Source organism: Bos indicus, chromosome 26, assembly GCF_029378745.1.
Source record: "Bos indicus isolate NIAB-ARS_2022 breed Sahiwal x Tharparkar chromosome 26, NIAB-ARS_B.indTharparkar_mat_pri_1.0, whole genome shotgun sequence".
In the NCBI taxonomy this organism is placed as follows: Eukaryota; Metazoa; Chordata; class Mammalia; order Artiodactyla; family Bovidae; genus Bos; species Bos indicus.
The window spans coordinates 20,423,564-20,443,803 of record NC_091785.1 but is presented as its reverse complement, the minus strand read 5'-3'; the positions used below and the strand labels follow the sequence as shown (position 1 = coordinate 20,443,803).

Here is a 20,240-nt window from a genome sequence, read left to right as displayed (position 1 = left end):
AAGGAGGAGGACGCTGCGCTGGAAGCCTTGAACCAGCCCGCCTCCTGCACGCGCTGCTCTCCCGCGGAGCGCCCGCCCACCCGGCCCCACCCAGGCCTTGCCCGGGAATCGCCTTGCCCAGAGGGGCTAGGTTTCCCTCCTGACCCCTTCCTCCCCGCAGCATGGGTTGGAGGGACTCGTGGCTCCCCCAGGAACCTCCTTTCACTTCCTTCTTCAGTCGAATTCCTCAAGTCCAAACCTCTGAAAAGTTTGCCAGCCTCGACGGCCCCGCCAGGTGGCCCCTGCCCCTGGTTTATCAGCAATGGCTCCCGCCCGCCCGCTCTCCCTGTGCACCTATGAGTGACCCAAGGGCAGAAAACAGTCCTGGGCTTCTGAGTTATACACAGCGCCTAGCGCAGGCCTGGCTGATGCCTACCAGACACTGCTTGTTGTTTAGTCGCTAAGTCTTGTCCGACTCTGGGACTCCATGGACTGTAACCCGCCAGGCTCCTCCGTCCACGGGATTTCTCAGGCAAGAATGCTGGAGTGGGTTGCCCTTTCCTTCTCCAGGGGATCTTCCCGACCCAGGAGACCCAGGAATCGAAACCGAATTCCTGCACTGGCAGGCGGGTTTTTTGGGGGGTTTTTTGTTTATTTGTTTGTTTTTACCACTGAGCCACCAGACCCTGCTGCACTAAGCTGCTTTTACATGGATCATCTCCTTTAATTTTCAAAGCCGAGGTGATTGATTGGCTCATGAGCATCTACATATATAAACCTTCATTGAGTTGTATACTTAATATTTGTGTGTTCTACTGTAAGAAAAGAAAACCTATAAGAAAGGCACTATTAAGCATACCCATTTTACAGAGGAGAAAACTGAGGTTCAGAGAGTTTCTTACTCAAGGTCTCTAATGATGTTTATGGTGGCCCTGAGATTGAAATAAAGGCAGTCTGACTCCAGAGTTCATCCTCTTAACCCCTCAAGATTAGGCTCTGAAGAAAGAAAAAGAAAGTGCTGGCCTTGTAGAACCTATTCCACATGCCCCACGAGTAGTGCCTACTCACTGCTTGAGCCCAATGTGACACCTGTCATCGGATGGGGAAGGATTATCGCTTTCTTTGCTTTAGAGCTCATAACCCAGAGAGACGGTTTACTTCACCCACGCAGTCTCATAGGTCGTTAGAAGGCTTGTCTGGATTTTACATTTCCTCCTGGATCACAGGACAATCAGTAACTAGGCGGTGGTTTGGGTCTGGGAGGGTATCTTTTCCCCTAGAGAGGGAGCTCAAAGAAGAACTAGCTGTTAGTCAAGGGTTTTCACCCTCTGATGGCCAAGGCACTGGAACCTCAGCAACTGAGCAGTACGGAAATCCTTCAATGAAGAGATGTGAGCTATTTATACCCAGAGATTGAAGGATCTGGGGAAGGGTAGGGATCGGGGAGGGGGCTGGTCCAGACTGGCTTTAAGTATCTCAAGACACGCAAAGTGCGCAGGAGCCAATTCATAGAACCAGCTCTGTTTCCTCTATGAGAATCACACGCCCCTTTTCCAGAACCGGAGGGGATGGATGCAGAGTGAAGGGCGACCAATGCGGGCCAGGAGGAAGCCAAGCAAGGAAGGTGGGTATCCGGTGCTGGGGAGCACTGAGAGGCCACGGTCCAGCAGGATACAGACCAGGAGGGAGAAAAAGGAGTTGCTTACTTAGGAAAACCCCCAGCGGAGCAATGGAATCTGCTCCCAGAGCCTTGGGTTTTCTAGTGTGCACGCGCTGAAATCCAGGCTTAGAAGTGAGTGCTCTGTGCTGGGCAGCATCTTGATCGCTGACCATATTTCTCACCTAGTGAATGTAGGGAAAGTTGATTTGGGTCTCAGATGCAGGTCCTGGATTTATTGCATACATTCCAGCTTTCCACCCCCGCCCCACCCTTCGCTCTCCTTGAGTCTTCTTCCCTAACCCTAAACTTGGTGTCCTCGTGTCAATGTTACCACCAAGTTCTCAACCTTCTTCCCTAGGTTTTAAGCTGTACGGCCAGGGGCAGCAATCCCTTGGGGAAGCCATATCCACCCCGCCCCCTGCCCCGCAGCATCTTGGGGTGCCCAAGGCCCGACCTTCCTCTGGGATGGGGATAGGCTGCAGATCTTCTGTGGTCGATTTCCGGTGTTCTGGCTCCACCCAGGTGGTTCAAAAGTCTAGCTCTGCCCACCTTCCTTGCAGCCAGCACCCAGTGAGAAGTTCCACAGCACTGGGGCCACCTGCATTGGGGATGGCCACTCTGAAGCAGCCTGGCCCCATGATCTCCGTGTTATATGTTCTAGGGGGAAAAGATGCCAGCCTGGCCCCTCCGACCTCACTAGGCCCTCACATGGCAGGGAGAGAGACAAATAAATTTTTTCATGACACTATGTGGTGATACTGGAAAGTACCTAAGACTCTGGTGGCACTATTAGGGAGTGATTACCCCCACTTGGGTGGTTCAGGAAAAAAGCTTGGCCTTGACGGAGGAGCAAGAGTTTACCAGAAAGATGGGGGTGTTAGAGCATTCCAGAAGGAGGGGAGGACATATGCAGAGACAAGGAGGCGGCAACAGCAAAGCGCTGCTTGGACTGGCTTCTTTTTTGTCATTCAGGCTTCAGCTTGAATCTGATGTCCTCAATGTGGCTTTCTCTGATCACCTACTCAAAAGAATCCTCCCTCCAGTACTTGGTTCTCTTTCTTAGAATCAACTACCTATTTTTACATTTATTTGTTAGTTGTCTATCTTCCCGGCGCACACACTCCTTCAAATCAACGGCCTAAGCCTGCGGACACTTTTATTTTTCACCGTTCCGCAGTGGCCAGAACAGTGAAGTGAACATGTATTAGTAGTATCAGTATCAGTGAATACTTGTGAATAGATGGATGGATGGATGAATGGAGTCCGAGGCTGCAGGCAGTGAGAAATGTCTTAGGAGGCAAGAATTCCCTCCAAGCCCTTAGCCTAAGCAACTCAAGGAAAGAGACTAGCTCCAGAAGGAGGGCTCGCTAGGAAGGGGGTTTGGGACATCGGGGTGGTGGGAGACGGTGTCCCAACTGCAGGGCGGTTTGAGAGAGGAGGAAACGGGCGGCGAGGAGCTGAGGGATCCGCAGCCTGGTGTGCCTGGCTCGGGGGTCTTTTTGCTTCTAAGGAGGCAAGGGGAGGGCGGGTCTTCGCCCCCCCAGGCGCCGCCTGTCCTGCTTCCCGCTAGGCCCTGTTGGATGCGTCCAAGCCTCTTCCTGGGCGGTCAGTGGGTTTGGTGGATTGCCTTGCCGGCCTGTCTCTCTCTCTCCCCTCCCCTTTTTTTCTTCTCTCTCCTCCGGGACTCTGCAGCTCCCCAGCCCGGCGGCCCCGCAGCAACCTAGCAGCCCCCGCCCCCTCCTCTAAGGGCGAAATTGCTAAACTTGTAGCAATAATGACCCTGCTTTCAGGCAGCCGACTCCCGCTGAACATCTCGGCGCCCGGGCCGGCCCAGCCTAATCAGCGAGCCCCTCCCTGCTGCCCGCCCAGACCCCGTTCCCCCTGGCCGCCCCCTCCCCCAGCGCACAAAAAGTGGGGAACAAAACCCCCGCGCATTTCTCCGTCCCTCTGTTGAGCAGACTGCTGCACAAAGCCCCCGCTCTGAGAAGCAATGGGGAGCTCGGGGGGGACGTCAATCCCGACGCGCTGAGGTTTTTGTTCGCGCAGGGGACTTCGCCTTCCTACCACACCTTTTGTTCGGGACTCCAATAAAAAGCCATTCTTTCCGCACCTTCCCGGCCCGGAGCCGCCTTTCAGCGAGGCCCGGCCCCACAATGGCGCGGCGCGCTGAGGCCTCCCCATTCACCCGCCTTGGCACGCTCACAATCGGCCGTGTGGCAGCACAGGCCTCGCACAGGCATTCTCCGCAAGTGACAAGGAGCCGCATAAAGCCTCGGCCGCCGGGGGAGAAGGGAGGGCGACCAAGGGGGAGAACTCGGCCGCGGCGGGGCGCAGCGCCCCCGGGCGCGCTGGAAGGCCGGGCGGCGGCAGAAGATGGAGCTGCCTTCGCGGCGCCTACGGCTAGGCCTAGGGGCGAGGTTTCCTTTACTCTGGAGGCATTCGAGGTGGGCAGAGTCTAAGCCTTGATCTAACGCAGGCCCAGATACTAGCCCAAGCATCTGGGTGAAACTTGGGGGGATTTCAAAGTCCCACCTCAAAAGGCCCTGAGTCTCCGACCTGTCCTCCCTAGGACAGTAAAGAGAAATTAATGAACAAAGCCTTAGAGACCGGACTTGAAGCCTGGGGGCTGAGGTAGGGGAGACCAGGCCTGCGATCGCCCAGGGCAGAACTGCTTTCCCAGAGCATCTTTTCCTTCCCCGCCGCCCTGTTGAAGGATCTCTCCCTACTTTTGTGGGCTAAACAAGGTCTGTAGCCGGCCAACCGTTTGAAAATATTGCACCTTGTTTATTGACTCCTGTAGTGTATGGCAGCGGGTGTGTACATGGCGTGTGGATATATTTAGTTATATATATATATATATTATATGTGCTGAATACAGAATAGGAAACAGAAGGAAAGCCGGTAACACCTCCGGTGGGCCCCTAGGTTCCAGATTTGTTCAAACCCCCAACTTTTGATCTCGCTCCGCTGATTTTTCTTGCAGAGTTCTTCGCCTCCTGACAATCTGGAGATCCAGGCCGAGGTATCTGTTGCGGAGGGCAGGCGGTTGGGAAAAGGAAAATGGACTGTGGTGTGGCACTCCGGCCCTGCAAAGTGAGCAGAGGGTCGGTAGGGCCTGGGGATTTCTCAAGCCACGACGCCCATTTTTCTCTCCTTCATGCTGTTCTCTGTCCTTGAGTTTTCCGCCAGCGCTCTGCTGAGGCCGCGAGAAGGCCGAGAAAGAGAAGCCCTTCTTGCTCTAGGAGAGACGACTGGCAGCCTGAGTCCCAGCCTTTCGCACTCCCTTTGGAGCCGAGATTGGGGCCATTGTCCTCCAGGCACCCAGCCAGCGTTTCTGCCTCAGAGATAGTCTCCATGTAGGCCCAGGCGCATCCTCTTCGCCCCAGAGCCTCCTTCCCCGGACTTCGTGTAAGCTGCGCTCCGAGGCCCTGGGGAGCGAGACGTTTATGTATATATATTTATATTTTTTAACGAGGGGACCTGGTCCTTCCTTGGATCCAGCCTTTCTCGCCCTTTAGTCCCGCGGCGCCAGGCTGCGGTGGGGTCGCCTGCCGCGTTACCTGCCCGGTCCCTACCAGGCCCGGATGCCCTGCAAGGTACCCTGAGCGCACGCGGCCCCCGCCGTCGCACCCTGGTGCAACGGCTGCGCGCCGCCGCCGCCCCCGAAGCCGGCCAGGTTGCTCACGTTCACGAAGGGGCCGCCTCCAGACGCACTGCAGGCGGGCTGCATGGCCGAGGCCGCCGAGGAGGCCCCGCCGCCGCCGCCGCCACTGCCACCGCTTGCCGGGTACGCACAGCCATAGCTGCCGCTGTAGGCCGCGGCGGCGGCGGCTGCAGCGGCGGCGGCTGCGGCGGCGGCTGCCGAGTTCCCATAGCCATAGGCGGGGAAGCTGTTGTAGGAGTAGGCTCCCGCGCCCACGCTGTAGGGCGCGCCGTAGGCTGGCGCGCCAGGAGTGACGCACGGCTTGCCGTCCCGCACCAGCACCGGCACCGCCACACGGCGCGGCGGCGGCGGGGGCGCGTGCCCGCCCAGCTCCAGAGACTTGTCCTGCCGCTGTCTCTTGCACTTGTACCTGCGATTCTGGAACCAGATCTTCACCTGGGTGGACGTGAGCTTTAGGCTGCTGGCCAGGTGCTCGCGCTCTGGCGCCGACAGGTACCGCTGCTGCTTGAACCTGCGTTCCAGCTCGAAGACTTGGGCTTGAGAGAAGAGGACCCGGGGCTTCCGGCGGCTGCGTGGCTTCGGCCTTTCGCTCTCCTCTGCCGCCTTACAGTCTCCGGCCGCCTCCAGAGGTTTCTTCAGTTGGCAGCTTTCTGCGAAAGAAGCAAAACAACAGCGTCTCTTAGTTGTTCCCGGCCTCTCCGCGGCTCCGGTCCAGGAGCACTGTGACCCTTTTTGGTGGCAACGCGGAGCGTGCAGTAATAACTGCTTGGGTTTTGGGGAAGGTTTGTGACTTCTGGCGCCGTGGGACCCTTCGATCGCCCAAGGCCCCTCACCACGTCCTTGACGGGTGGAGGCACATAGTGTGGGGAGGGGTAGTTAGCACGCGCTTATTTAGAACTTCAGCATCTGCGAGAGATTACCCTGTATTAAATGTGCAGCTCGGCTTGCTAATGATTATTTTCAGGATGAAAGTTTGTAACTACATAACTCCAATATTTGCAAATTCGGTTGCCTTCTTTTCCGTCATAAATAGCTGAAGGTGTGAGAGGCATGTTGGTTTTTGGCGGCCGAAATGCGTGCGATGTGCGAAAATCTTCCTGCTTAGAAATGTCTGAGTGTACTGCTTATTGCCCAGGAACTGTTTTTTTGTTTGTTTGTTTACATTTAAACGCCTACCTACCCACAAATGAGTGTCTGAGTAACGACAACCGATACCTTAGAAAGAAAAAGAAATTTGATTGACTGACTGACTTAGTTTCATGTCGATTTTAGGCCCAGGGGAGCTGTCAGAGCAAAGGCCTTGGCTTCCGCCACAACAAACCTTCTCTTGGGGAAGGAGATTCTTTTGGCTCTGTCTCCTCACAAACACTTCCTTGGAGGCTTTATTCAGTTATTCTGTTGCCCTGCCCAATTCACCTCCCGTCCTACTTGAGCAGACAGGATCTAAGTTCGGCGCGTTTTTCACTCAGCCCGAAGCCACACAATCTGGGACACAAAGCAAAACGTTACAGATTTTCAAAAAGGCCGGTTGCCTCAGGGGTGCGAGTGAGGAATGAACTACGTTCCCATGCGCTCTCCCACCATCCGCTCGCTCTCTGCCGGGTGCCACGGGTGCGAGGACGCAGAGTTCCAGGCGGAGAAGTGAGGAAAGCACCCCCGCTAAAATTCTACCTAAGTTCCTGCGCCCTCCGGACACCAGGCACACAATCTGCTTGGACTACCTTTTCCGAGAAGAGAGAACGGCTGCCCTGGCCTCAAAAAACGCATCTCACGCTAGAGGGAAAGTGGGAGAAGTTGAGGCTCATGCCCCTCTAGCTCTGGGGAAGAGCTACAGTTGTCAGCACCCGGCAGCTGAGCCCACATTGCTTATCCGCATCAGGGTAGCAATAACCTCCGGGGCTGCATCGCCTCCTCCCTCTGGGGGGAGTAGTTGGCGGAGTCATCTTGGCCTTCTCCCTCCGCCCTGGCTCCCTTGCAGCATCTGAGTTTTGCGGAGCTGTCGCTGACCAGGAACTGGCATGACACCAGCCAGGAGCTAAAGAGGCGGGCAGCCGTGCCGACAAGGTTGGTGGGCTGTTTGCGGGCATCCCGCCATTGCTCCACATGAGTGTTTCCTTTCCCCCTCTACTCACTTTGGTTCCCGTCCCTCACGACCTCGGGCTCCTCTTCATGTTCCTTAGGCCCGCTGCACGAGTCTCGCAGGACCGTGTGGACAAAGCTCTGGGGGCAGAGCCCCGAATCCCCGTGGCCATCGGCTGTAGCTAGTGAGTTCAAATAGGACAGTTTCTCGCCCTCTTCTTCCTCGTCTTCCTCCCCTCCGTCCGAAAACTGCGTCCCCTCAGCGGCGGCCAGCATGCAGGGCGCCGAGTGGAAGTGGTGCTCCAAGTCCGCCTGCAGGTGCGCGCCGTGGAAGTGCTGTTGCTGCTGCTGCTCCAGATTCAGAATGTCTTTGACTGAGAAAGGGGTGGAGGTGACCGGGCTTGGTAACATCATCAGGGCCACTTAATTGTCCAGTCCAAATACTCAATAAATCCCGGCGGGGGCGGGGAGGCAGCGCGGCGGCTCCAGCTCTCCTCTGGACTCCGCCGCTGCTGCCGAGTCGGGCTTTTGACAGACGCGGTCCCACTCCAGTCTAAATCGCCTCCATTGGCCCGGACGTGGGGGTCTGGGTTTTGTTACAGCCACTGCAGGGACTGGGGCCGGGGCTGAGAAGCAGGAGTCCGGGGGTCGTGCGTCACGTCGGGGGCGGGGCTCTCGCCCGGACCTCCCTCCCCATTGGTTCCAGCTGCTGTGGACCACACCCCTCCGCATCCACTGAGTGGGGGTGCTGCTGAGCTACCAGAAATAGACAAGGGCTAGTATAGAGTCTCGAAGTCCTAGTGGCTGCGGGAGAGGCTGCACTGCCTGGGGTACGCGAACGACCGATTCCCATCCCGACTGGCCGCGTCTTCCCGAGTAAAGCCAGTTCTGGGAGGCATCCTGAGAACCAACCGCCAGGAAGGATAGCCCAGGAACGTGGTTTTTCCAGCTGCTGCGGAGGCAGGAAAACTTCCTGGCTTGTAAATACCCGGCACTGTATCCCCAAGGAGACGGAATGTTTTATATATCTATGGACGGGCGACGTGTGCGTTCTCGCCTTGTTGACTTTGCTCAAGCTGTTCCCTCCACTCGGAAAGCCTTCTCCACCCTTGTCTCCATGACAAGCCTGTTCTCTGAAGCTCTGCTCAAATGCCACCTCCTCCAAGGAAGCGCTCCCTCATCGCCTAGCCGGAAGTTATCTCTCTCGCATCTGAACTTGCAGCGCGTGTTAGTAAAGGACATTCGTGTCACTTACCACTTCCTGCCTAGTACTATAGCTATATTGCCTGCCTGGTCTCCCTGAGTAAACCATGAGCCCCCGGAGGGCAGAGCCCCAGTTGCATTTGCTTCTGTAGCTTTTCCAGCGGCCTCACTAAGCAGGTATGTGAGAGACAGGACGATGGAGTAAATACTGAACTTTGTGGTCTGACAGCTCTTGGTTTGAATCCTGGCCTAGGCAGTGTTTGGCCTGGGTGTTTCTAAGCCTCAGTTTCTTTGCTTACAAAAAGACAGTAATACCTTCTTCAGGGTTGTTGCCAGTGATAAATGAGGCAAAACATGTCAAGATTTTAGTGCAGGGCCCGCTCATGTTAGTGCTCAATACCTGTCATTGACTACTGTTCTGCATCAGAAGTCAAACAGTGTTTGTTGACTGCATTGGTGATGACGTTCGGGGTTGGAGGGCCTCACACACTGGGTAGTTTCATATGGTCTTGAGAGCAGGATCTGTTTTCACAAGAGAGGTGACCCAGCCATGGAGGCTGTCTTTTCCGTCTATTGAAATCAGACACCTGGGTCTAGGCCTTGACCCTCGCAGGCATGTTTCTAATTTCTCCAACCCACACTTCTTCTGGCGCCCTTCTAGGGCCCTGATTATTTTGTGGGCAAATCTGTGGTGTCCCCTGTGATTCTGGAAACTCTGCACAGATAGAGATCATCTTCCTGCACGATAGGCATTTGCTCACCATCACCTCTAGCCCAGTGAGCAGCAGCAGGAGCTGCTGTGAGACCTATAGAAAAACCTGTCCTCAGTGCTGGCCTTGAAAAAATAGGGACCGATTTGGCCCAACCATGGCATCCCTCATTTGGCCCTAGCCGCCCCTAGCATATTTTTTGGCGCCAAAATGGTAGAGCGGAGGGAGCACTAGCTTCAGATAGAAGGGGCAGGTGGGAGGTGCAGGGACTGTGGACAACACCTCCCTGCTGCAGCGGACTCGGGATGGGAGTGGGAACGGAGCGGAGAGCTGTCATGGGAGGACCCCCCGCAACGGCAGGAGCAGTGGGTGCCCAAAGCCGAGGAGAGAATGAACAGCCAGTCGCGAGGTGGGAGAGGCGGGGCTGTTCAGGAGGGAGCGGAAATGGTGCGGGGAGTCAGCCTCTGGGGCCTCCTGGGGAACTGGGATTCAGCGCCGGCCACGTGCTCCCGGGAGTACTTAGCTGGTGGCAGCCCGCAGGCTGTGCGGGAGACTCTACGTGAGCTGGGCTTTGCGCCGGGATGACCATCCTTCAGCCGCAAGGGCACCCGATGCCTTTCCGCTCTGAATTCTAAGATTATTGAGGCCCTGGGCAGAGCTGGTGTTTCCAGAACAGGCCACAGAGCTGCGGAGAGAAGAATGCGCCTGCTTTTGCTGCGGATCGCGAGTTGTTGGGCGCAAAGATCCAGAGAGACGAGGGTGAGTGCGCGGCACTGCCGGGTGGCAGTCCTTGAGTACCTGCGTCGCGGTAGCAGGCGCGCATAAAAGAAGGAAACTGCCTCCAATCCCACTCTTCCACCCCCATCCCGAGGGCTAGACTGTCGTTGAGAATATTTCTATTGCCCGCTCGTCTCCTAGTTAAAAAAAAAATTTTTTTTTGCTTTTTGCTTCTTTAATTGGTTTTCTTGAAGTGATATCAAGATTCAGAAAAAAGAAAGACAAAAGCTACAGAAAATATCTGTCCCCAGTTTCCAACCGAAACCTTCATTTCTCCTTGCTACCTTCTCTCGCTTCTCCACGGCGCTTCGCCCCTAGTTCTACCCTAAGCTCATCCCCCAAATCCGTATCTTAGAACCCATGGCCCGGGGTGCGGGGAACACCGAGACACGCCCACACAGCAGCTGCTGCCGCCGAGTCCACCGAGTCGCCTTCTCCCTTAGCACACGGAAGGCTGCCTCCTTCCCACCTGCAGGCCCACGCGATTCGATCTCCTCCAAACCCACTACCACTGCTACCCCGCCAGATATCCTTGGCCCAGGTCTGAAAAATTCTCTCCTGAGGTCCTTGATCAGATTGCTCCTCGCATGACGCCCTGAGGGACTGGAGACCCTTGAGGAGCTGGAGCGTGGAGAGCACAGGCGAAGGGGCCTAGCAAGGAGTTTGTACGCCGCGTCCATTTCTCTCCCCAGCCGTAGCTCTGCGCAGGGCTTGTCTAGCGGGTGGGAGGCTTAGATCTCGGCCTTAAGTCCTGAGCAGGGGCTGGGATCATCTGATTGTTCAGGTTCCCTTTGGTCCATTTGGCTACCCAGCGGCGGAGCCTCCCTGCAGGAATACCCGCCAGGCCAATCACATCTGGGGAGCCTGCCTGGCCTGTGCCCGCACCCCGACGACAACAAGCTTGTGCGCAGCCAACTGTGCGGGGCTGTCCGGAATGAAAACGCCAGAGTGGTAGTTACATTGCAGCGGCGGTCGGTTCTCCAGAGTCACTTATCACAATGCGGAATCTGGTTCCAGCGCCTATCCAGTTACAATCTCATGCTAGGCCATTTGCATTCTTTTGTCGGAAAAGAGGATCTTTGAAATCCCGGAGCTGTGCTCGACTAATAATAGGTTTTTGTTAGATTAGCTAATTACTGTCAGATAAAGTAAATATCGTTGCATCCATGGCAGGGTTTGATTTTATTTTAATCGAGTGTATCTGCCTATCTTCCATTTTGTCACATTATACATTTATACAAGTCTTTCTCCTCCCATATGTGATTACAGGGCATAGTAAAATGATAGCAGATTCTCTGAGGGAAAGTGTTATAATAGATGCATAAAAAGGTGATAAATAAAATTATACCTTTTGTGGAGAAAAACAACATGCTAGTCATTACAGCAAACTTCATCAAAGAAAAATGTAATGGTGCTTTGAAAGCTGTGAAGTGTTCCCATAAGTTATTATTGTATACACAAAAACTGCTTAATTAATATACATATAAATATAGGCAAAAAATTGATCACTTTAGCTATATGCTACAGCTTATTCTGTTATCCTTCACTTGTTTAAATAGCCATTTATTTATGTAGCCATGGCTACAAAAAAAATTGAAGGTTTTAGTGGCTCTCTAATCTAAATGTATACTATAGTCAGGAGTAGTTTTCTTTCAAGGCATGAGAAACCATCATGGGGTGAACTCTGCCAGCTAAAACTGTGTAATAACATTTTAGGTGATTTTTTCCATTGAAAAATTTCCTTCTTCCTGTCTTTCTTTTCTTTTTTTTTTTTTTACTGCTCTCCCAGAAACTTCATTTTCAATGACATCTTGGGGGGGGGGGCGGGGAAGAGACAAAAAAGGTAAAAAAATTCCTCTTTTGCAAGAGCATTAAGTAGGTTTTTGTTATTTTGTTGTAGTTGCTGCTGGTGGTGCATATGTGTGTATGTGTTTTGATTTGGTTTTTAGTTGAGAGATGTTAGAACATATCCAGATTTGTGAGCGTTCTAGAGCCTAATGTTTTGTGAGAAGGGGAATACATTATCTACTTTTAAAGAAATGTCAACTAGGTACATCAGTCCCATAAAGTATTAAGCTGATCTAATTCCTCAAGAGGAACTTTCCCCCCATGTTTCAGCAATTTGGTAAGAGAGATTTTAAAGTGGCATTTTGAGAATTTTAGCTTGTTTTCCATGTGTTTGTATAAATGCCAGATTTCCCCAGATTGTGTATAGAATTGAGTTTTCTAAATAACCCACCACTTCCCTTCTCTGGGAGAAAATTGTTCCAAGTTCAGTAATCCCTGTAGTTCTTTGTTAATTACAGGCCCTTGCCAATGAAGCAAGTTTCGATTTCTCAGGATGAAGACTTTTCATATATATCTATGTGTATCTGCTTCACTCCAAAAATTTTTAAGTTAACAATATAAATAAAGCTTTTGTTATCAAAAAAGTTGTTTTGCCAATAAAACACAGAAATCAGAAAAGCTAACTGTGAGTGAAAGTCGATATTTTTTCAAGCAAAAACATGTAAATAAAAGATGCCTATACACAGACATTTATTTGTACTATTTGCGTGTGTTATTTGGGAGTGCAGTGAGCAGTTTTAACTTGGGGATTAAATTGGAATTCTGGGTGCATTCCTTAACTTTTTTTTTTTTTTAAGTGTGTTTAACTTCCTGTATCGAAATTTCGGTGTCTTTAGACCGTTTAAAATACAATCTGACTTCAGAAAGGCGGCTGCAGTCTTTAGAGAATTAATTCACTTAAACCCGAGCACCTCCCTGCTCGGAGCATTAAACATTTCGGGGAGGGATGTGGTTATCATGTTCAAGAAGGAGATTTTTTTTTTTTTTTTCGTGACTCTTCCTTGCGTGATCCTTTTTACTCTCAACCGCAAACCGAGGAACCTCGGCCTCCTCGGACGCAGAACTCTTCTCCCATATCTCCCTGGGGGTCAAGTTGGAGCGAATAACTTCAAAACGTTTGAGAAGAAGAAGAGGAACAACAACAACACAGCCTTTCTCACTTGGAAAGAAACTTTTGCTGAAGCCTTGTCGTTTTAAGTAACGCCTTATCCCGCCCTCACTGTATCCAGCCTGGAGTTCCGGGTCTCTGGTCTGCACCGGGAGAGCGATTTCGAAGGTGCACCGGGACCTTCGCTCCGTTATTGGGCGATCTTATCTGCGGGTCTAGGGGCTCCCTTGCCCTTGGTTCCCTGAAGCTCTGGCGGAACCCAACAATTACCACTACTCTGGGATAGCCCCATCTTGCGTGACCCTGCGGGGAATTGGGGGTGGAAGAGCGTGGACTTCTGACTTTGCTCCGAACGGCCGGGGACCCGACCTGGAAAGGACCGAGACCCCAGGCGGCTGGGGCGCGCCAGAGCGCACAGCCACAGGGACAGAAAGCGTGAGGCGCGCGGGGAGCCAGGTCCGGTCCTGCAACTCCAGGTCTCGGAACTTGGCGGCCTCGCCCTGCAGAGACGCAGGTGAGTCGGGTCGGAGGTCAAGAGTTAGGCAACCTCGAGGCTGGGGTGTCTGTCAGGTTGCCAGGCCTCGCTCAGCCCTGCAGCCAAGGGCGCCGCGTCTCTCTGAAGCCCGAGCACTTCGGCCGCGCTGGTTGGGACCCGGATTCCCGGGCTTCTCCGCGCGTTTCTTTGCTGCTGCTGGCCAAGAGCCCGGGGCCCTAGCGAGGAGCCCCGGGGAGACGCCGGCTGGACCTCTGTCCTTGAACAGTAGGTTCTCGGATTCCGCTGGACCTTTCCTCACTCCCGCCAACCCGAGAGAAGGACCTCCTTACCTCTTGCAGCTTGCGGCACGCAGGGGCCTAGGAGAGATGCCGAGCTGGGACCCCAGAACTTTAGTGGTCATCCTCCTCCCTCTCACAGCCAGTCTGTTTTCCCCTTGCCACCCCTTTCTCTTTCTTTAGGCCCATCTCTTACTCCCCGGCTCCGCTCCTTTCCTTCCTCACTCCACGCTTTTCCTGACCACCCTTCCCCCACCTCCTTTCTCCTTCACCTTCTCCTCTCCCTGGCCTCCTCCTTCTCCCTGACCTGTTTCACTCTCCCTTATTTCCTCACGCCCTCCTCCCTTCCCCCATCTTATTTCATTCCCTTTCCTCAACTCCATGATTTTCTTGCTTTTTGTCCCTGGACCCTGCAGGTGTTTGGTATGGAGGGAACCACACACCCTTGCACCAGAGGTCCCCACCCCTGAACCCCAGGCCTCCTCCCCCTTTCCACTCCTGTGGAATGTCTACTCTGTCTCAGGAGCTGCAGGTAAAAATGCCCAGGCACCCTTGGTAGTGTGATAGGGACGCTCCTCTCTACCCTTGGAGCCTGTGGGACTTTTTCCACCTCCCAGCCCCCAACCCCCAGCAGCCTCAGCCATGGGCCCTGATGAGCCTGTGGGGCTCCAGATGGCGAGCTTGGCCACCCTCCCCGTGGAAATTCCCACTGCAGGCAGATCCTGCAGAGCCTCCGTTTCCTTCTATTGTGGCAGCCTGGAGAGGATCACAGCAGAGTTGAAGGTGGCCATAAGGCCTGGGCCCCAAGCATCCCTTGAGAGCACAGATGGGGGCTCCCAGACCAGGCCTGACCCCCTCCCCCACTCCACACAGGCTAGAGCAGGTTGGATTGACCTCCTCTCCTCTTTTTTCCTGCCAATCCTACTAGATTAAGGGGCCATTTCACTTTGAGATCACCTCAGCTGGGAAGTGTTTCAGGGACTGCCTTAAAACACAGGGGGCTAAATCTGGGAGAGGACAAGGGGGCCCTGGCTCTCACACTAGCCAACAGGGGCAAGGACTGAGCGCTCCTGGCCTACTTCGCTGCTTTGGGGCCAGTGGGACAACCGAGACACTGCCTTTTGGAGAAGAGACAGGGTCCCCAGCTGCAAGGTAGGGCAGCCGGCCAACTTCTACCCTTTTACCTCCCATCTGCAACTACATTTCTGAGGGTGCATTACTCTAATAAATACGGGTTTCCAACAGATAGATGCAGACCTCCCTCACATATTATGTTTCTATGGATGTATCTTTCTCCTTAAATGAAAAGGAAGGTGACTTCCTGTGTGAAGACAACAGTAGGTGCACAGGTGGATAGGCAGGGGGAAGAAGGCATGCAGGACTCTCCATAAATGTACCTTCCACAGTAGAGCTCTGCCCTTTCGGAGAGTGTGGTCAAAACAGGAGGACTGGGCTAACACTCATTCTGAATTCCCCTCCCTCATTTTCCCCTCACAACGTGAATTACTGGCAGTGACATGAGATTTGGAGAGAAATGTTTATATGATCCAAGATGAGAACTAGCTTCCATGACAATCAGATGCACTATTTCCATACAGGCAATTTATGGTATCATTACAATTAGTCTTGTACAAAGTGGTCCCATAAGGACCTGTCTAATTTGCAGTCAGAGAAGAGGGAATAGATTTTATTACCAGAGTTGTAATGACTGTGTGTGTTCTTGAAAGTAATAAAAACCACATTGAAATTATACTGCAATTTATACTTAAAAAAATGCACACCCATTCACCCATTAGTATAATAGAGAGGGTGGCCTGTGTTTGTGTGTGTATGTAATTGTGCCCACACACAAAGCAAGTGAGCATGGATGCGGGCACATGTGGACATTTTACAGCTCCTACAGCCAGTAAGCTTGTAAGGACTCAAACCACACAAGCATGCTTGTGTGAGAGTTGGCACCAATGAAACTCTTCTCCTCAGGAGAGAGCCCACAGAGTGAGGAGACTGCCTTTGGGGTTGGATCGGAGGAAGACGGGGCTTTCTTTAAATCACAATCACACCTATCTTGGGCCAAAGCATTGACCCTGGAGTCCACCAGAGAGGCTTGGAGCCACGTTCTACCTCTTCTGTAGTCTTGTGACCTCGGGCAGTCCTTCAGCCTTGCTAAGCAGCAGTTTTCTCACCTATAAAGAAGATAATAATGGTGTGGACTTTATAGGCCTGCAGTCAGGATTAAAGAAACCATGGAAGGGAAGCACTTACAGAGCCCTCTTGTGTAGTAAATGTTCCTGTGCTGGTGGCTGAGGGTGGGTGTGAGGGGTGATTGCCAAACCCAAAGAGGGAGGCTGAATCTTCCCTCCACTGAGTTGAGATCAGACAGCAGTATTCTTGGGTGTCCCTTTTTTCACTTGGGGAAAAAAAGCATTATTTATCAATCAAATTTTGCAGGGTTTTTTTTTTTTTTTTTTGGTCCCCAAACAAGGATACTAGTTCTCTTAATCATTTAAGTTTTAGGATATACCTTCAGAACCACCAACAACCACCAATACCTTCAGCCTCCCCCTCTTCCACTCTCTTGAGCCACTGCAAACAAATCCCGCACCCAGGCCAAGCTTCCCTCTCCCACAAATGCATCATTTTTTAGCTGCAGTAAACAAATCCCCAAAGTCTCATGTCATTGTTATCATGTTTAGATAAAGATCTGGCCAATTAGTGTCCTTGGTGGAATGTAAATAAATCTGCTGCCCCAGACCTACCCCAGTGGTGGGTGTTCTTCTCAACCAAGCAACACCAGCACTTTTTCTCTCCTTTTCCTTCTCGTGTGGGCAAGGAAGTCTGGCCTTCAAATTCACATGGTTTCTAATCTCTGTGTGTGGACCAGATCTGGTGTGTTACCTTCTCTGAACCTATTTTCTTTTTCATAAAGAGGAGTTCATGAAGACCACCTCACAGTTGGGAGGGAGCAGCAGCAATAATTGGAATAATACTGCTGATAATAATAACTGTAATACTCTCACCAATATGATATGGTGACCAATATGCAATGGTCATATTGATAACATTAGCTACTGTTCATGGATGGCTTTTATACTAGCACTGTGGTATGGCCCAATGATTAAGAGCTTCCCCACTCATCAACTCCTGCATAAACTGTCAGCCCATAGGTAAGCCACATGGGTAGGGCTGGGAGACTCATGGGTATGGAGATCAGAGAAGAGCACCAGGCATTGTGTGAAGGCTCCTTAACTGTTCACCACTGTTATTGTTTCTGCTTCTTGTAACAGAATCCTTGACTATGGCCCTATTAATGTAACCATTTTACAGAGGAGGAAACTGAGGCGGGAGAGGAGGTAACTAGCCCAAGGTTGTTAAGTTCCTTGCCTTCCATATTCAACTACCTTTCTCCACCCTTCTGCCTTTCCTGGGCAGCCCCAGGGTTACCAGCCTGAGAACCGTTGTTTGGGCTGCACTGCCCAAGCACTTCTCTCTGCTTTTGCCAATTCCTGCGCGGTACTGGACAGTCCTACTTCTCCCCACCTTAAATGTTTCGGCAAGGCCTAAGTGGTAGTCCACAGCCCCCAAGAAGAATGTGCCCGGGTGGTGGGATTGACTGGAAACTGTCTGGAAGATAAACTGGCTGTGGATGGGGCAGGGACCGTGGACCTCCTCCCCGCCTCTCCTCTGGCTACCAGCAACCCCTCTGAGCTGCTTCCTTTCTCACCATCTCCCTCTTTCTTTACTTTCTCTTCAAAAAGAAGAGGGGCTGCCGCCTTCTTCTTTGCCTTCTGAGGCTCTTGCCCTGGAGTTAATACTAATCGTGATTATAAGCTTCCCACCCGGTAAACAAAAAAATCACAGGCATGATAGTTACAACATTCCTATGAAACAGATTTTTGTTCCTCTCCCTTCAATTTAGAGCCATGGAAACCGAGGTCCAGAAATAAAATGACTTGTCCAAGGTCACAAAGCAGATAGGGGGTGGATGCAAAACTTCCAGGCCTGCAGACGCTGCGGCTCCACCGCAGGGGTGGGCAGCGGAGAACGTCCTGCTCCTGCCCGACTCCAGAAACCAGGATTCCAGGGCTACCTGCCCCCCAGGGAGACCTTCCCGGTGTCCCTGAGCTGACCGCTTAGCCCGTGGGCCGCCTCGATGCGGAAGCGGCGCCTGCAGTCCTAATATCAGGAGTCCCCTCTGTAGTCCAGGGAGCGCTGCCAGCCCCCACTCCCAGGGAACGAGCTCCAAGGCTTTTCGAGGCGCCCCCCCACCCACCCACCCCCGCCTCTGTCCGGGCCTCTCAGGCCACTCTGCCCACGCCCTTCGCAGAAAAAGGAACTTCCCACTGGGAAACAAACCACCGCAACCCGGCGGGGCCGGGGACACTCTGGAGCCAGTCTCCAGCCCCTGGAAACCCGGTCCATCGGAACTGGAGCCAGTGTCCGTACCTCGGGTGTGCGCGCTGCGCTTCCTAGAACAGAGTGATGGGTTCAAATTCTGTCCCACTCTGTTTCCAGGCGGATTCCTGACTTCTGAGTCCTGCTTTTGTAGAACTGGAAATAGTCAAAGTACCCACCTCATAGTTCGCTCTGAGGGTTCAAGGAGATTACCTCTGTGAACCACTTAGTATGGTGCCTGGCACAATAAACGCTCAATCAATGTTAGTTTATTATGATTAACTCCGGGACTAGTGGAGGCTATCTTTTCCGTTTCTGGGTGTGAGCTCTGTGTCCCTGGGGGCATCGAAGCCGCGGACGCGGCCGGATGGCGCCCCTGGGGCCCGTGGCTGGACACTTGGGAGAGCGAATTTTTGGAGAAGAGCCGGCATAACCCTGTGGCGCAAGGTTTGAGGCTGGGCTTGGGCGCTTACGTGAACTCACGCGGCGTTCTCCGCGTGTGCGTCTGTCCTGAACCGCGTGCGTGTCTTGGCCTGTGCGTGTCACCAGCGGGTACCGCTGACGCGCCTGCAGGGACCTCACCTGCGCTCGGTTTACCTGACGGATGCGTGGTGTCCGCGCTGTGTACACAAACCCCGGCGAGCCAGGAGTCCAGGGTGCTCGCCCTCCAGCTCATCGAACAATTTTCGCTATTAATGGTTATTTTATTTATATCGTTAGAATAGTCCCCCCGGGTCTGTTTACACCAACGTCTGGCCGTCCCGGCCGCAGTGTTTGGACAAAGGATTACACTAATGGATGGAGAGCAGGGAGGGGGGAAGGAGACGCGGCTGGAAACGGGGCTCCGGGCCGACGCTCGGGGTGGGCCTCCTGGGAAGAGGGAGCAGGCCTCTCCTGGGCTCGACCTCTGACCCTAGGAGGGAAGGAAACGTGTCTGCCCGCGATAGGAAGCCTAGGCCTCCGGAGGGGTGGAGGCTGGAGGTGCCTGCGGGGTGGAGGGAAGGGAGTGGGAGAGGAGGGGGCTCCTACCTCTCCTCTCTCAAGGCCGACTCCAAATTCGAGGTCGTCCCGCTTGGGTGCGCACACACGTCCACAAGTAAACAAGACCTGGAGCTACCAGGATGGCGGCCGCTTTGATTCACCCTATCGGTGGCGGCCAGTTTAGTGCTTCGGCCTCCAAATCCGGATTATGACTGAGCCCCGGGCTCCTGGCGGCCGGCGGGGTTAGAGCGGCCTTCCAAGAGTGGCGGCCCGGCGAGCCGCAGCTCCCCACAGCACCTTTTGTGCCACCTGAGCACTCCGGGCAACACGCGGCCTGGGCACCCACCTCCGCGCAGTGGGAAGGCCCACCATCTGGCAGCGGGCAGGTGTCTGGGATCTTGGCAGCAATGAGCTCGAAAAGGCTAGGCTTGGAATTCCTGATTTTAAAGCGTCTTTGCTTACAGGGCTAGGGTTGATGCAGAAAAATATCTAACTTTTGGTTAGCATTTACTTTGTGCCAGACACCATGCCAAGCATTTTGCCACTCCGTAACAGTCCTAGGAACTATTATCCCATTTTACAGAAAAGGAAACAGGAGATTCAGCAAAGGCTCACAGCCAGTGTCAGAGCCCTGACTCTAACCATGCAGTCGCGCTTCAGAACTAGTGCGATGCTTAAAGTTCTGAGGTTCCTGCACCCGTTCAGAACCATGATGTGAGCTATGAACCGTCTCCCTCAGAAGTATGGAACCGTTTGTCAGTTATTCCATGGGTTTCCCGGACCCCTTTAGGCCCGTCCATGGACCTCTGATTAATAACTTTGGCTTTACAGGTTATACAAGTATTTGGTTTTTTTTTTTTTTTTTTTAATTTTTATTTATTTATTTGACTGTACCGGGTCCTAGATGTGGCATGCGGGTTCCTCGACCAGGAATCGAACCTGGGCTCCCAGCATTGGGAACTCAGAGCCTTAGCCACCGGACCACCAGGGAAGTCCCTTAAATTGTCAATTTTGAACATCAATTAGTAAGGTAACTTTTTCTGTCGTTTTATAAATGAAGATTCCTGA

General features: G+C 53.2%; 1 protein-coding gene and 1 long non-coding RNA gene across 2 annotated transcripts in view; one reads left to right on the top strand and one right to left on the bottom strand.

Annotated features, from left to right (window-relative positions):
• Positions 1-4,402: 4,402 nt before the first annotated feature.
• On the bottom strand, positions 4,403-8,006 carry NKX2-3 (NK2 homeobox 3). Its single transcript, XM_019988593.2, has 2 exons — positions 7,436-8,006; positions 4,403-5,953 (listed from the first exon to the last, which is right to left on the bottom strand). Exons 1-2 carry the CDS (start codon positions 7,794-7,796, stop codon positions 5,211-5,213), a joined length of 1,104 nt encoding a protein of 367 aa, XP_019844152.2. The 5' UTR covers positions 7,797-8,006; the 3' UTR covers positions 4,403-5,210.
• Positions 8,007-8,117: 111 nt separating this feature from the next.
• LOC139179948 (uncharacterized) overlaps positions 8,118-20,240 on the top strand; it is a 66,627-nt gene continuing 54,504 nt past the window's right edge. The window contains exon 1 of the long non-coding RNA XR_011564251.1: positions 8,118-13,542. This is a non-coding gene — a long non-coding RNA (uncharacterized lncRNA). The remainder of the gene's footprint in view (positions 13,543-20,240) is intronic.